The following is a 14,753-nucleotide window of genomic DNA, read 5'->3' on the forward strand; positions in this document are numbered from 1 at the left end:
TGAAATGCTGCCTATATCGCCAGGTGACATCTCCAAAGGGCATAAATATTGGAATTTCGAAATAAAACATTTTAAGCGAATATCTGGACCCTCAATGGCACATATCACTGAAAATAACTGAAATTAATTTTTTAACCTGTCAATGAGAACTGACGGGATAAAATTGATTTGAGAAAGTTTGGATGTGATGCTAGGGCAGGCATGTCAGAAATCAGACCCCAAATGTGCAGTTATGTGCGCGGATCGCCGGTCTGTGCAGGTTGCATCAAACAAGCGTTGCTCTTACCCGTTCTTAGCTGGAGGGGTGTACAATAATCTATTCTGAGCTTCTAGGGTTGGATTAAATAGACATTTGGACATTATAAACATAGTTAGCAGAACGAAAAAAAACACAGTTATTATCAGTATTTATTTTTGACAATTGCAATATAAGAAACTTTAGGTTTACTCAATTATACTTCACAAAGTAGTGGTTTGTAAAGCATAATTTATTAATATGATTTTAATTTATTCATATGATTTTTATACAGTATTTGAAGAAAAAAATTGCAGTAATTTCGAAACAACAAGAAACGAACAAGTATTTCATTTTACGTAGTAGGTACTAATTATTTTAAAGTAATAGATCCTACTCTTTCATTGTTCGTCAAGCATTAATATTTACTGTGACCATTGGTGCACACATGTTGAAGAAAATATTATACTCCCAATTAATTACATGCAGTAGGACATTGTGAAGTTTTTACACTGAAATCATTTCTTTGCTGTATGTCAACATAAATTAATATTAATATTAATAAATATAAATTAAGCCTAGAATTTGAATTCACATATAGTTTATTTGAAAACGTTGAGAGCAAGTATCGAAAAGTTGGGAGCGTTACTCAAAGAAATTAAAAGCGTAGTTCACAAGCTGCGAAGAGACGATATTCTCTTTGTCAGATTTAAAGATTTATTAATATAAGTATATTGAATTAATATTGTGACGTGAGATGGAAAATTTGCCATTATATATTTTTCCAGAAAATCTTTCCGCCTTGCAAATAGTTGTTTTCTTCTCTCCTTACAACCTCAAGAGCCTCACATGTATTCCTTACTATATTCTCATCACTTACCAGTTTATGAAATGAAAGTCGTAAGTCGTCTAACCTTTGATGGCTGTGTTAGTACAGACTCCAAAACAACGCCATTGTCAAGTTCGTTTTGCCGTGAGAGTACTGATTAAGAAATAAGCGCTGGCAATATCATATTTTGAGAATTTACTAATCTGATCTAAATTGTCACCTCGCAACAATATTACCTCGACATAGCCTGATGAAAGCCTTTCATTTTAAAATAATTATTATTGTTGGCTAAGGAAAACATTATAAAAATTATGTTATATGATTCGTAATTTCTCTTCTCCGTCATCTGTGAACTCCTCACTTTCTTTATCATAACTCATTCACAGACACAGCCAAATCGGCACTCGTACTGAAACTGTGTTACTGAAACAAAAGCTGCTGCAGCTATTGTATAGCCCTGTTGCGTTCCCCACCAAGGCGATTCACTCCCTCCAGGTTGGGGAATAGAGAATGCACATCGCACAGAGACAGTTGCACAATGTGCAGGGTTTTGACATGCCTGTGCTAGGGGCTGAATTAATCTTGCCCAGGATAGGGACCGATGGCGGGCTTATGCGAGGGCGGCAACGAACCTCCGGGTTCCTTGAAGGTAATTTACAAGCATGTGCACAACATGTGCCTGTTTGTTACTATTACCATATTTAGAAACGTAGGGAGTAGTTAAATATTGCTAATAAATGTTATATTTACGTGTTGCTTGTTTTACAAAAAAAATTACCTTCAAGAAATGAGAAACACATTACCAGAATGTTAAAAATAAAAAGGCTATAAATTTAACATTGGCTAAGACAAATTAAACATTATTAAGAGCGTATTCCGAATCTCAGCGCTGAGAAATCTGATGGCATCACGGTGTTCCGAATTTCACGGATGGAGTCACGATGCTCCACCGGTGTCGCACCGGTGCCATCAGCTTGCAGAGATGGTGGCAGTCTCCATCAGCCGCCATCAGTGAATCTGATTAGTTCTTGTATAGGGCGGGAATTAGCAGACGAATGACATCGTGCACTGTTGTGTCATGGCGGTGTGTTCTGCTTTAGTTCTGCTGTATTGTTTGTAATGAGCACAACGTAAAACAATATGTCAATGGCTTATGAGCGAACATGTCAACGGACCAGTTATTACTACCGGTTCGAGAAATAAATTGTTTATGCTCTCTTTTCTTTGAACGAGATGACAGTACGGAAATTTCGCAAAATTTTGCTAGCGTAGCACAGACAACAACTTATACAGTCGCCATGACAGATTACGATACTTCCAGCAGTTTTGTTCCTATTTCGCTGCAGCGTGACGTCATTGTTGTCCACCGGTCCGGTGAGATTCGGAATACGCTGTAAGAGAAACTGGCCATTGGTATTCGAAAAGCGTTAACGGCGGCGTAAAAGGGAGATGAATATTTTATCACTTTATTCTGGGGATTTCTCAAAACTCTAATTTCTCGTGAATTTGAAAAGAACACGAAGTACCGACCTGTATGTTAGCCCAATCGACAACAATCTGTTGAGAGCGATAGAACTAACGACTGGTATATCTTGAAAAGAAAAAAGAACTAATTCGACTCACGGTTCCGCTACAGATTCAATCCAGTATGCGCTACATTAATCAATTTCTCAATCTGACAACGCTCCATGTCGAAGAAAAGCAGCTGTTAGCTGTAAATTTCGCCGATAGCTGTCGTAATGGGAGTGCTAAGTGACGCGGGGCGGAAACTGAATGCAGTGGAAAAAAAGCCAAGTCTTTCAATAAATTTACTCTCATATCGGAAACACAGATCAGCTTCTCAATTGATTCATGCTTGAAATTCTGTTCGTTGTAGTCTAAAAGCTATTTCCTGTAATTAATTTATACAGACATTCAAGACTTAAACATTTAAAGCGTTATAAGTATCATAATACAGTACTTAAAGGAAGAAAAACAAAACTAAAGCATCACTGTGTTAAACAAACGATGGGGTTTGGATTTAGAAAACGTTTGGAAACTGTTCGTCGTTCTCATGCTCAACAAATACCATTCTTTCTGAGATATAATGCGTATAATGCTTTACCTGCAGACTTACTAAAGGCTTTACCAACAACCAAAAATGTATTTAAAAATAGGCTTAAAGACTTTAGTAATAGACGGTAATTATACACAGTATCTAAAGGGTGTAAATTATATTTTGTTATTGAAGTGTTGTATCAGTGAAGAATTATGTTGTGTTAGTGAAGTGTGTAGTGTAAGTGAAACGTGTTCCTGTCAGTGAAGCTTTATAGTTTATAGTGGTAGTGCAAAATATTTGAACAGTGAAACGTTTTTAAAGTGTTAGTGAAATCAGGATAGAATCAGTGAAATGTGTCGTAGTTCCAGTGCAGTGCAGCGAAATGAGTGTAATGTTGAAAGGTAATTGTGCAGACATGAACATATCATACTCGTGGGTTTTCTAAGATGTTGATACAGCGTCGTAAAATAACCTACTAAAAAAACTCGTGGGTTTTAGTTCGAACTTAGGTTTAAGATACAAATTAGATTTACTTTAAATGTTATTTTAAGTGATCGTGCTTCATTTAATTTAGGATATTCCCTATTATTATTATTATTGTTATTATTATTATTATTATTATTATTATTATAAATTATTGTTAGTATTAATTATTAGTATTATTATTAATTGCATTTTTAATTTATAAGTTTATTATTGTCATTATTGAGTGTAATTAGTTACCACTGCCACCGGGTATATACCCATTGCAGTGTGAATAAATAAATACATACATACATACATACATAATTTTGTAGAAAATATGTTGGAAAATTCCTAATTTCTTGCAAGATAGTATCTCCCGGTTACTATAGGATTGTTGTGTTCCACGAAAACTCATTTTCGAAGATAACCCCACAAACAAAAGCTATGTACAGGAAAACAAGGAAATCACTTCCTATTGCTCTCAAAAAATTCAAATAAACTGTATTACAGTTATATATAATAAAAGTAATATAATACAGTTATATGAACACTTTTTAATGATTGAATAAAATTAATAAAATCTGTTAAAAACCATACATGTTTCGGAGGAATGGTCCTCCATCTTCAGTGGTAGTACCACGACGCTGGTACAGATGTTCGACCGCGTAACGTAGCTTAAGGAAGACTGACATATATAACTGTATTATATTACTTTTATTATATATAACTATCTTACTCATGAACACTGTTGCATCTGACCTAACTTATGTAATTTAAACTGTATTACATTTGAAAAATGTTCTAAAGTTCTGACTGATAGACACAAGAAATTTCTCTATGTTGATATTGATAGTAAAATCAATATGTTAGCGACTAAAACTAATTACTTTCTTTATCCATTGTACAAATCGGTATTCTTTTTGAAACTGTATCTATACTAATAATAAATCTGTAGCCGAAATTGTTCTGGTAATTTTCGATTTTCCAAAAATAATTGGTCCTAACTTATATAATTAACCACCCTAAAACCGAAAATCGCTTTTTTGAAATTTTTTGTTTGTATGTCTGTCTGTCTGGATGTTTGTTACCTTTTCACGCGATAATGGCTGAACGGATTTCGATGAAAATTAGAATATAAATTAAGTTCGTTGTAACTTAGATTTTAGGCTATATGACATTCAAAATACGTTATTTAAAAGGGGGGTTATAAGGGGGCCTGAATTAAATAAATCGAAATATCTCGCTTATTATTGATTTTTGTGAAAAATGTTACATAAAAAGGTTCTTTAAAAATCATTTCCGATAAGTTTTATTCTTTGAAAAAGTTTGATAGGACTGATATTTAATGAGATAAATGAGTTTTAAAATTAAAATAACTGTCGTCTAAGGCGGTGTAATGAAATAAAAACAAATGACTTCGTCTATAAGGGGCCTTGGACAACAACAATCGAAAGCTATGAAACCTAGCCTACAGAGAATATTTCTGTGTTTGTATGATGTAATATCGGAAGCTAAACTAACCTATTTGTATAATTAATTATTATTTCACCATTTTAAAGTGTAGTTTTTGTAGATGGACATAATGCTATAATGTTATTACAGTAACTTCTGAGTGAATTGAGGACAGGTAAAATTAAAATAGCTTCTTACGCACAGAAAACTTGATAGAAAGAAATATAATTGCATATCACTATATATGCTGTATCACTACAGTATTTAAGTTATTTGAAGGGTTCAGAACCATAGTGGGCCAAGCGCCATTTACTGAAGACGTAAAAAACAAGGGTTAAAATTAAGTTATTACCATAATTCAATGGAAACATATAGCAAGTAATATAAAATATACACATTAAATCTAAATGATATGTCAATCTTCATTAAACTATGGTTGCATGTAATAAAAATTAAGAAACATGTTAAAGGAATTGTCATTGCACCAAATGAGTGGTCTCTGGATCAAAATGATCGAATTTTATTTTATTTTTTTTAAACAATTTAAATTAAGTAACATATTAAACGATTTATCCTTCTATGAAACACGAATGTTGCCTGGACCAAATGTCCTATTTTAATTATGTAATTAGTTTATATTTATTTCTAACGGGTGCAGCGGAGCGCATGGGTACGGTTAGTAATATAATATATGTGTAGATATTGGAGAAAAAAATGGGAGTATAAGGGTACTGTACATCAGTTATTCATAGATTTCAAAAAGGCATATGACTCGGTTAAGAGATAAGTTTTATATAATATTCTTGTTGAATTTGTTATTTCCAAGAAACTAATTCAATTAATTAAAATATTGGACGGAGGTGGGGGAACAGGCTAGAACTTGTTTACTTCTTCCCTCCTTCCGGTCTGGTTGGTTTTTTCGTACTAGAGATGAACAAAACTAACTGCCGCTCTCGCTCGCTGTGTTCGTAGCATTTGTCTTTCGAGTCTCGTCTCGTCATTCTCGTACGCTTCGAGTCTCGCTCATCATTCTCGAAATAGCATTTGGTCGGCGTGGAAAGATTTCGTAACTTTGAATAACATACGGTACATCATTGAAATAAATAACATTATAAGAGTTTAAATGAGACAAAAAGGCAAAACAGAACAGTACCTTAGTTATCAAAATGTTCTGATTCTATTATATGATATTACCTATGGCTATATAAATAGAAAAAGAAAACAATTCTCAAATAAATTTGTATTCTTAAGAAACATAAAACATAACGTTAATATCTTTTTACTTCAGATTGCACCCTTGACCTCAAACATATGAAAAGAAAATTCCTAGTATTTTAATAAGGGCCTAGTAATTAAATAAAAATTGGGGAACGGATTATTATACACTGAAAGGTAGAGATGATGTTTCAAATAGGCTACTTGTTTGTTTATACATATATAACAGTTGCCAAAGTAGATAACAGTTCAGCAGCGATTCAAGGCTGCTTGACGTTCGGGACTTCGGGACTGATACGTCTCGAAACACTCACAAGCAGTCATCACGTCAACGACGCGATGTCTTGAACATTGTCGTGCGGGTTTTCAGCTTTGTGGGCGCTGTTGGTCTTGCTTTCTCGATCGTTGTTTATTTCTATTTCGTACGTACTAGCACTGAAGCAGGGGCAGTTGAGACTGCGTCAAGTCATTGTGATATCGAAAACAAAATTCAATTGGAAGACATTTTTTAAATATACATTATTACAGTTATTCAACAAAAAATCTTACAGTAGAAATAAGTAATTTTATTTCGAATAGAAAAATGCGTCACAATTGCTGGCAAAAAATACAGCCTTAATTATGGACTATAATTCATAATGACATGATTTGGAATTACCAGTATCCATATTTAAAAATAATACTGTAGGCCTATAAATCCAAATTAGAAATAGAAGATATTTATAATATACGTAATTTAAATTAGTATTAACATATTACTATATTTAACATAATCTGTATTTTAAATAAGTATCTTGTTAATTTGTGTTGCCGGTACTTCATTTTAATTCATTTGATTCTCAGTTTACTCTATTTTGTTATCAAGTTAACCTACAAAACTTCCATTTTGACTACTTAATAATATTAAATTTGTATTAAATGGAATACTTAAATTATTTTCATTTTAAGTATAATTATTATCCTTATTTCTTGGTAACGAGTTTTACCCATACAGGGGTTAGGTTTATATTAAATAGAACACATTGTTATTTAAATGTTTTCTATCAATATTCTTTATTTTGCAGTAATTTAATTAGTTTCAAACACACCTATTTCTGTGACCTATGTTAATTACTGTGTTTATGTAGCTTCTTTTACTTATTTTGTAATTTATGTAGGCCTACAGTTACAAATGGTATATGTTCTGATGTTCTAATAACATTATTATTATTATTATTATTATTATTATTATTATTATTATTAAAACTGTTACAAAATATCTTTGTAAATAGTATTGCCTTGTATAACTGTTTATAGGCCTAAGAATAATATTAAGTTTCTACACCCCATAGGCTATAATTCGATGTATTCTAACTGCCATACTGTAATACAGTCTTGCGATGGCGACTAATAATTGCGAGCGAGAGCTCCTTTATGCCCGCTGCGCGCGCGGTGCTCTTTTACCTGTAAACATTGCTAAAGGATGTACAGATCTTAGAACACAGCGCATCATGACGGAACGGAAGCGCTTAAAGGTTTCAAGGAAGAGTGGACAATACAATATTTATGCTTCGAACATGGTGATGAAGTCCAGTGTTTGTTGTGTAAAAAAATATCATTTGCAAAAAAAGCAACATAAAACGGCATTATGAGACGCAACATGAAAAAAATATATAGGCATTATTCTGGAGAAGAGAGAAATAAATTCATTTCGGAATTGACATCGAAGATAAATTAATTTACATTTGGGTCAGTAAATTGTATCTAGATTCCTTTTATTTCTTTATTTTAAATGTATTGTTGATGTTTTATTTGTTGCTTGTTTCTGGATATTTACTTTTATTAGACTAAGTGTTTCTTTAATTTAGAAATAATATTTTATCTTTGATTGCACTTTAACTTATGCTATTACTAAGCTCAAAATGCTAATTCACTTTTATTCCAATAACTATTTTCAGGATTTTGAGCAAATATGAACTAAACATTTTGAAAACTTTGATGCAAGGAGCTTTTTTAGTAACGTCAATATAAAATACACTTAAAAAATAGTACATTATGCAACGAGCCTATAATGAAGGTAATTAAGAAGAGAGTATGGATATTTATGAAACGAGCACAAGCGAGTTTCATAATTTTCATACGAGCTTCTTAATTACCATTATAGCCGAGTTTCATACGACTTTTTATGCTCGACCATATTTCTAACTTGATATTATTAATTTTCTTTGTATCTGACCTTGGCCAATGTCCCGTATGTTGTGAGATGTGCGCAGACGCGAAAGTATTGATTTTTTCTGAGGAACAGATGTTCACATTGACCTTGCTAGGCCATAAGAACCTACAGAGATAACATTGAAATTAAATTAGACATTGAAACACGAGATGACAAATTCAATTTATTTGAATATTATTTACAATTAACGGTAATTATTATAGTAACAGAACATAACCTTCTGCGACAGTATTGGATTTCCAGCCTCCGTGACTTTTCGCCAATTCTCTTTCGATTGCATATCCGAGAATAATCGATACTTGCGGTTTTATAACGGTAGAAAGCTGACCTGTCATTGGCTGAACAGTTGTAACCTGAGTCGTCATTGGCTGAAAGACCTGACCTTTAATGAGTAGGTGTACTTTAATGACATGCATTAAAGGTCTGCTACCAGGTGTATAATTACTACATTTCGGCGTGGTCGAGGATAAATATAATTTCAAAACTATTAGACCTAATTGCACCAAATTTTGTACAGATAATATTATTATAGATCGATCTGTTTATATAGTTTAAATTTCACAAATTTTGGCCGAAATTGTGGAAGTTTAAAATCTCATACATATATCCTTAAATGATTGACCCCAAAAATTACGATGGCTCTCAATATCTTAATTTAATCAATTTGTTTTTTCGTGTTACATGCATCTCGCAAATCACTCTAAGAAATCTCATTACATAATCACGACTGGAGAGTAAGGACTACATTTTCACAATCACACAATCAATATACTCTATTTCAATCAATATTGCCATTATTATGTTTTCAACAAATACTCAAAAGTACTTAGAGATCACACACGTCGAGCAGGTAGACCCTATTAGTTTCTCCTAAACAATGAAGTGAAGTATTTACATGATAAATAATTGCTTTTAACTATAAAATGGTTTACATACAATTAACTTTTCCTATTTCTCTTTTTGTTCCTAAAAAACCCTTCCCTTTGCGATTTGTTTATATATGTACATGTAAATTAAATAACTTAGTAATTAGCTCTATTACATAGCCAGAAATTCAGTAACGCAAGTTATTGTAATGATTGCTGCCTTTATTCGCTGCATGTGCATGTACTGTACATCCCTGATATCTACGTTACGACGCTACGTAGTGGATGCGCTATGCGCTCGGGTTCAAGGTCGAGCTCTTCTACCATTATTGGGAGCTAATATCGTCTCATCCCTGCTGTAATATTTACGTTTGTTCTTCAGGCGAACATTCAATTTTTTTTCTTGTCCTGTGTTGCTCCATCTAACTGACATGATGCGTATGAGGGGAGAGGACTACATTGCCAGCTATTTTATAAGACTGTATTATCACAGTCTACTATATACAGTCGCGAAGCTCAATATGTAGTAAAAATGCAAACACGGGTAGTTGCCCATCACTAGGATTGCTACTATCGCCTCATCATCGCAGATCTCTCTCCCGGCAGACGACAAAATATGTTACACTTTCGTTGTCGTTTTCTTTTGGAAAAATTAACACCTTCCTTCCATTATTGAAATATTAAATGGATAAAGTTCATTTATTATTTTAATGAAGTATATTAAATTCCACCATAAACTCGAAGATACCTGCAAGAAATAAGTAATATAATTTTTGTTTGTGCAAAACGAACTGAAATTTACTATAATAGCTTCACTCAGTCAAGATTATAACTATAATTAACTATGAAACCAATAAATATTAATTTGCATTTCCCTTTACATCAATAATAATGGAAATATGAATTAATGGAGTAACTTATGCGTACCGGTACTTGCAGTGTAGGCTTACGTAGTTAACAAAGTGGGATGAGGTTAAGCAATAATAATCACACCAGAATTGGAAATAAAACGTGATCAATAAATTTTATTGTAACAGACTTTTTCTACGTCTCTAGTAAAGCAACAAATAAAAATAACAACAAAATTAACAGCTATAATTAAAAACGTATCCTTCGAAAAAAATAGGCCTAAGCAATAATAATCCCACCAGAATTGAAAATAGAACGTGATTAATAAATTTAATTAAAACAAACTTAATTTTTCTACGTCTTTAGTAAAACAACACATAAAATAATAACAAAGTTAATAGCTATAATTAAAAATATATCCCCTGAAAAAAAAGTAGACCTAACCTTTATTTTCCTGGAAATTTAGCAGCCTAAGTGACAGAATTTTAACCGGTATCTAATGTCCTTTCGGTTAGACTGAAACATTTCATTGTGAAATTTAAGGATATAATGTATTCTAACAGTCACAAAGAACTTCAAAATTAAGAGATTTGTTTCTGCACAGCATTATTGTGGAAACCCAGGAACCTTTCTGAATCTTTCGGAAATCGGACAAAGGATAACTCTGGCCTCTTTCTCTTACTGTTGCTACAATTTATAGCACTACAAACGTTTCCTCCTTGTCCCATATTATTATTCCAATTATTATATTTTTAGCCATTAACATTTTCATTATAACCAATAACGAACATTTCACAAGCATCAATGTGAAATACGCAACGAGCTAGCACTCGATAGAAATACGACACAGTCCAAAGTCGACCATGGACAGTCTATTGTTTCTAGTTGCTAACCGCTTGGAGCGCTTTATTACGAGATTTGCAAAAACACCTCAAGCTTCGCGACTGTATGTAGTAGACTGTGGTATTATTCTGTGTGTATGTAACTTCAGAGTAAATATGTCTCAACTTGGAAGTCTAATAATGAGTCCTGATCCGTCTGCAGGAAAGTCATCTGATAAAGACAGAAGCCAAGTGACAGTTCATTTTGCAAATGTTGACATACCTGCTCGAAGCCTGACATCCCGGCTGAGGGCGCGGCCCAGGGCATTGCTGGCCACGCAGCGGTAAACCGCCCGATGGACATCTGGTCGGAATTCCGCGGCGCTGAATGCGGGGAATGCCAGAGATCCGTTCTGCAGCTGATAGCGCAGCCCCGAGATGCTGTTTGCGGGGGTGCCGTCCACCAGCAGCCAGTGCACCGTGGGCTTGGGGCTCCCGCGCGCGCTGCAGTCGAGGCGTCCCCCGGTGCTGTTGGAAAATTCGAGTCGCGGGGGCGGCTCCTGTACCAGCAGCGGGCCTTGCCCGTCCATCAAGCCCGACGCACCTGAGCAGCCAAAGACAACTTGCTGTTAGGATCAGCATTTTAATGGATATACGCCCTTTGCGTGTACACTATGCAGTGTAGTGTGTTCACCAGGGCAAGTCTTCACTATGCAAACATTCATAATAATAATAATAATAATAATAATAATAATAATAATAATAATAATAATAACAATAATAATAATAGAATGTCCTAACTGTTGTTGTAATCACTACATCTACGAGGCGTGTTCTTAAAGTAAGTTCCGTTTTCAATTATAGCCGTCACATCGCTGCAATCGTTATTTTGCGCATGCGTATTTTCTTCTTCAATCTTCAGACAAGCTGTGTATGCAGTTTCAGAGCTTCAGTCCGTGTGTGGGGTTAGTTACGATCAGTTGAAATGTTTAAAGTGATCGAGCACCCCGCCGACTGTGAGATGCGCTCTGTTATCCATTTCTTGAATGCGAGAAACATCAAACCAGCTGACATTCATCGTCAACTTTGTGAGGTGCATGATGATAATGCCATTAGTGATGGAATGGTCAGGAGATGGGTTAGGAAGTTCAAAGAGGGCCGCGTCTCTGTGCATGACGAGCAACATACCGGTCGGCCATCTTTGGTCAATGACAATTTGGTGCGTGCTGTCGATGAAAAAAATCATGAGGACAGGAACAAATTGACCATCCCCCCTACAGTCCGGATTTGGTTCCGAGTGACTTTCATCTCTTCCTGCACCTCAAGAAGTTCCTCGGTGGTCAACGTTTTGATGGCAACGACACCCAAAATCTCATCTCGAAATTTGGCTCGGAACAAATTGACCATCCCCCCTACAGCCCGGATTTGGCTCCGAGTGACTTTCATCTCTTCCTGGACCTCAAGAAGTTCCTCTGTGGTCAACGTTTTGATGGCGACGAAGTGAAAACAGCAGTGCGGGAGTGGTTCGCATTGCAGGCGGGCGAATTCTACAATGAGGGGATAGAAAGACTTGTGCCACGACTCGATAAATGCCTCAATAATGGTGGAGATTATGTTGGGAAGTAATTGAAGTGTGGGGAATACAATGCAACAAAAATAGTTTGTAAATATCTTCCCGTTTACTTACTACACCCTTTTGGAACTTACTTTAAGAACACGCCTCGTACAAGTCCAACGAATATTTCGACGTAGAACGTCTGTTTCGATTTATAAGAGAGAAAAAGTACCACATTTTGACATGAAAAGTTTACTCTGATGTCACTTGTGGCCTCGTGGAAAGGGAAGAGTAACGTAACTTCTTCACTCGTGTTTTCCACGCTGTTCGTCTCGCTCCATTCTCTATCTGATTTTTCTGAACCATCGTGAGCTCCTAGCATAAGGTCATTTGTCTCATTTATCTCACTTCGTTCACACTGCCCTACTCAAGTGAGTTAAGTAAATTTTGCATGGGATAAAACCGATAGACCGTCAACTAGTAGAACATTATGTGGCTGGGCAGTTAAGCCAATCGGGCACGATTACACAGAACAGCATTGAGAGCAAATACTGTGAGACGAGAACGCGTAAGTAAGGGAGGGACGAGACAGCGTAATTTGAGGAGAGACGAGACCGCGTAATTTGAGGAGAGACGAGACCGCGTAATTTGAGGAGAGACGAGACCGCGTAATTTGGGGAAAGACGAGACCGCGTAATTTGAGGAGAGACGAGACCGCGTAATTTGGGGAAAGACGAGACCGCGTAATTTGAGGAGAGACGAGACCGCGTAATTTGAGGAGAGACGAGACCGCGTAATTTGAGGAGAGACGAGACCGCGTAATTTGAGGAGAGACGAGACCGCGTAATTTGGGGAAAGACGAGACCGCGTAATTTGGGGAAAGACGAGACCGCGTAATTTGAGGAGAGACGAGACCGCGTAATTTGAGGAGAGACGAGACCGCGTAATTTGGGGAAAGACGAGACCGCGTAATTTGAGGAGAGACGAGAACGCGTAATTTGAGGAGATGAGACCGCGTAATTTGAGGAGAGACGAGACCGCGTAATTTGAGGAGAGACGAGAACGCGTAATTTGAGGAGATGAGACCGCGTAATTTGAGGAGAGACGAGACCGCGTAATTTGAGGAGAGACGAGACCGCGTAATTTGAGGAGAGACGAGACCGCGTAATTTGAGGAGAGACGAGAATGCGTAATTTGAGGAGAGACGAGACCGCGTAATTTGAGGAGAGACGAGACCGCGTAATTTGAGGAGAGACGAGAACGCGTAATTTGAGGAGAGACGAGACCGCGTAATTTGAGGAGAGGCGAGACCGCGTAATTTGAGGAGAGACGAGACCGCGTAATTTGAGGAGAGACGAGAACGCGTAATTTGAGGAGACGAGACCGCGTAATTTGAGTAGAGACGAGACCGCGTAATTTGAGGAGAGACGAGACCGCGTAAGTTAGGGAGGGACAAGACCGCGTAATTTGAGGAGAGACGAGACCGCGTAATTTGAGGAGAGACGAGAACGCGTAATTTGAGGAGACGAGACCGCGTAATTTGAGTAGAGACGAGACCGCGTAATTCGAGGAGAGACGAGACCGCGTAATTTGAGGAGAGACGAGTCCGCGTGATTTGGGGAGAGACGAGACCGCGTAATTTTAGGAGAGACGAGTCCGCGTAATTTGAGGAGAGACGAGACCGCGTAAGTTAGGGAGAGACGAGACCGCGTAATTTGGGGAGAGACGAGACCGCGTAATTTGGGGTAGACGAGACCGCGTAATTTGTGGAGAGACGAGACCGCGTAATTTGGGGTAGACGAGACCGCGTAATTTGAGTAGAGACGAGACCGCGTAATTTGGGGGGAGACGAGACCGCGTAATTTGAGGAGAGACGAGACCGCGTAATTTGAGTAGAGACGAGACCGCGTAATTTGGGGAGAGACGAGACCGCGTAATTTGTGGAGAGACGAGACCGCGTAATTTGAGGAGAGACGAGACCGCGTAATTTGGGGGAGACGAGACCGCGTAATTTGGGGAGAGACGAGAACGCGTAATTTGGGGAGAGACGAGAACGCGTAATTTGGGGAGAGACGAGACCACGTAATTTGAGTAGAGACGAGACCGCGTAATTTGGGGAGAGACGAGACCGCGTAATTTGAGGAGAGACGAGACCGCGTAATTTGAGGAGAGACGAGACCGCGTAATTTGAGGAGAGACGAGACCACGTAATTTGA

At 36.8% G+C, this 14,753-nt stretch overlaps 1 protein-coding gene across 1 annotated transcript in view; it reads right to left on the minus strand.

The window, feature by feature from the left end:
• Positions 1-14,753, minus strand: part of LOC138707451 (cell adhesion molecule Dscam2-like) — a 1,157,632-nt gene that overhangs the window by 468,886 nt on the left and 673,993 nt on the right. The window contains exon 3 of the mRNA XM_069836919.1: positions 11,266-11,586. Coding sequence (XP_069693020.1) covers positions 11,266-11,586 — 321 coding nt within the window. The remainder of the gene's footprint in view (positions 1-11,265; positions 11,587-14,753) is intronic.

The sequence above is a fragment of the Periplaneta americana genome, chromosome 10 (genome assembly GCF_040183065.1).
Source record: "Periplaneta americana isolate PAMFEO1 chromosome 10, P.americana_PAMFEO1_priV1, whole genome shotgun sequence".
Taxonomy (NCBI): Eukaryota; Metazoa; Arthropoda; class Insecta; order Blattodea; family Blattidae; genus Periplaneta; species Periplaneta americana.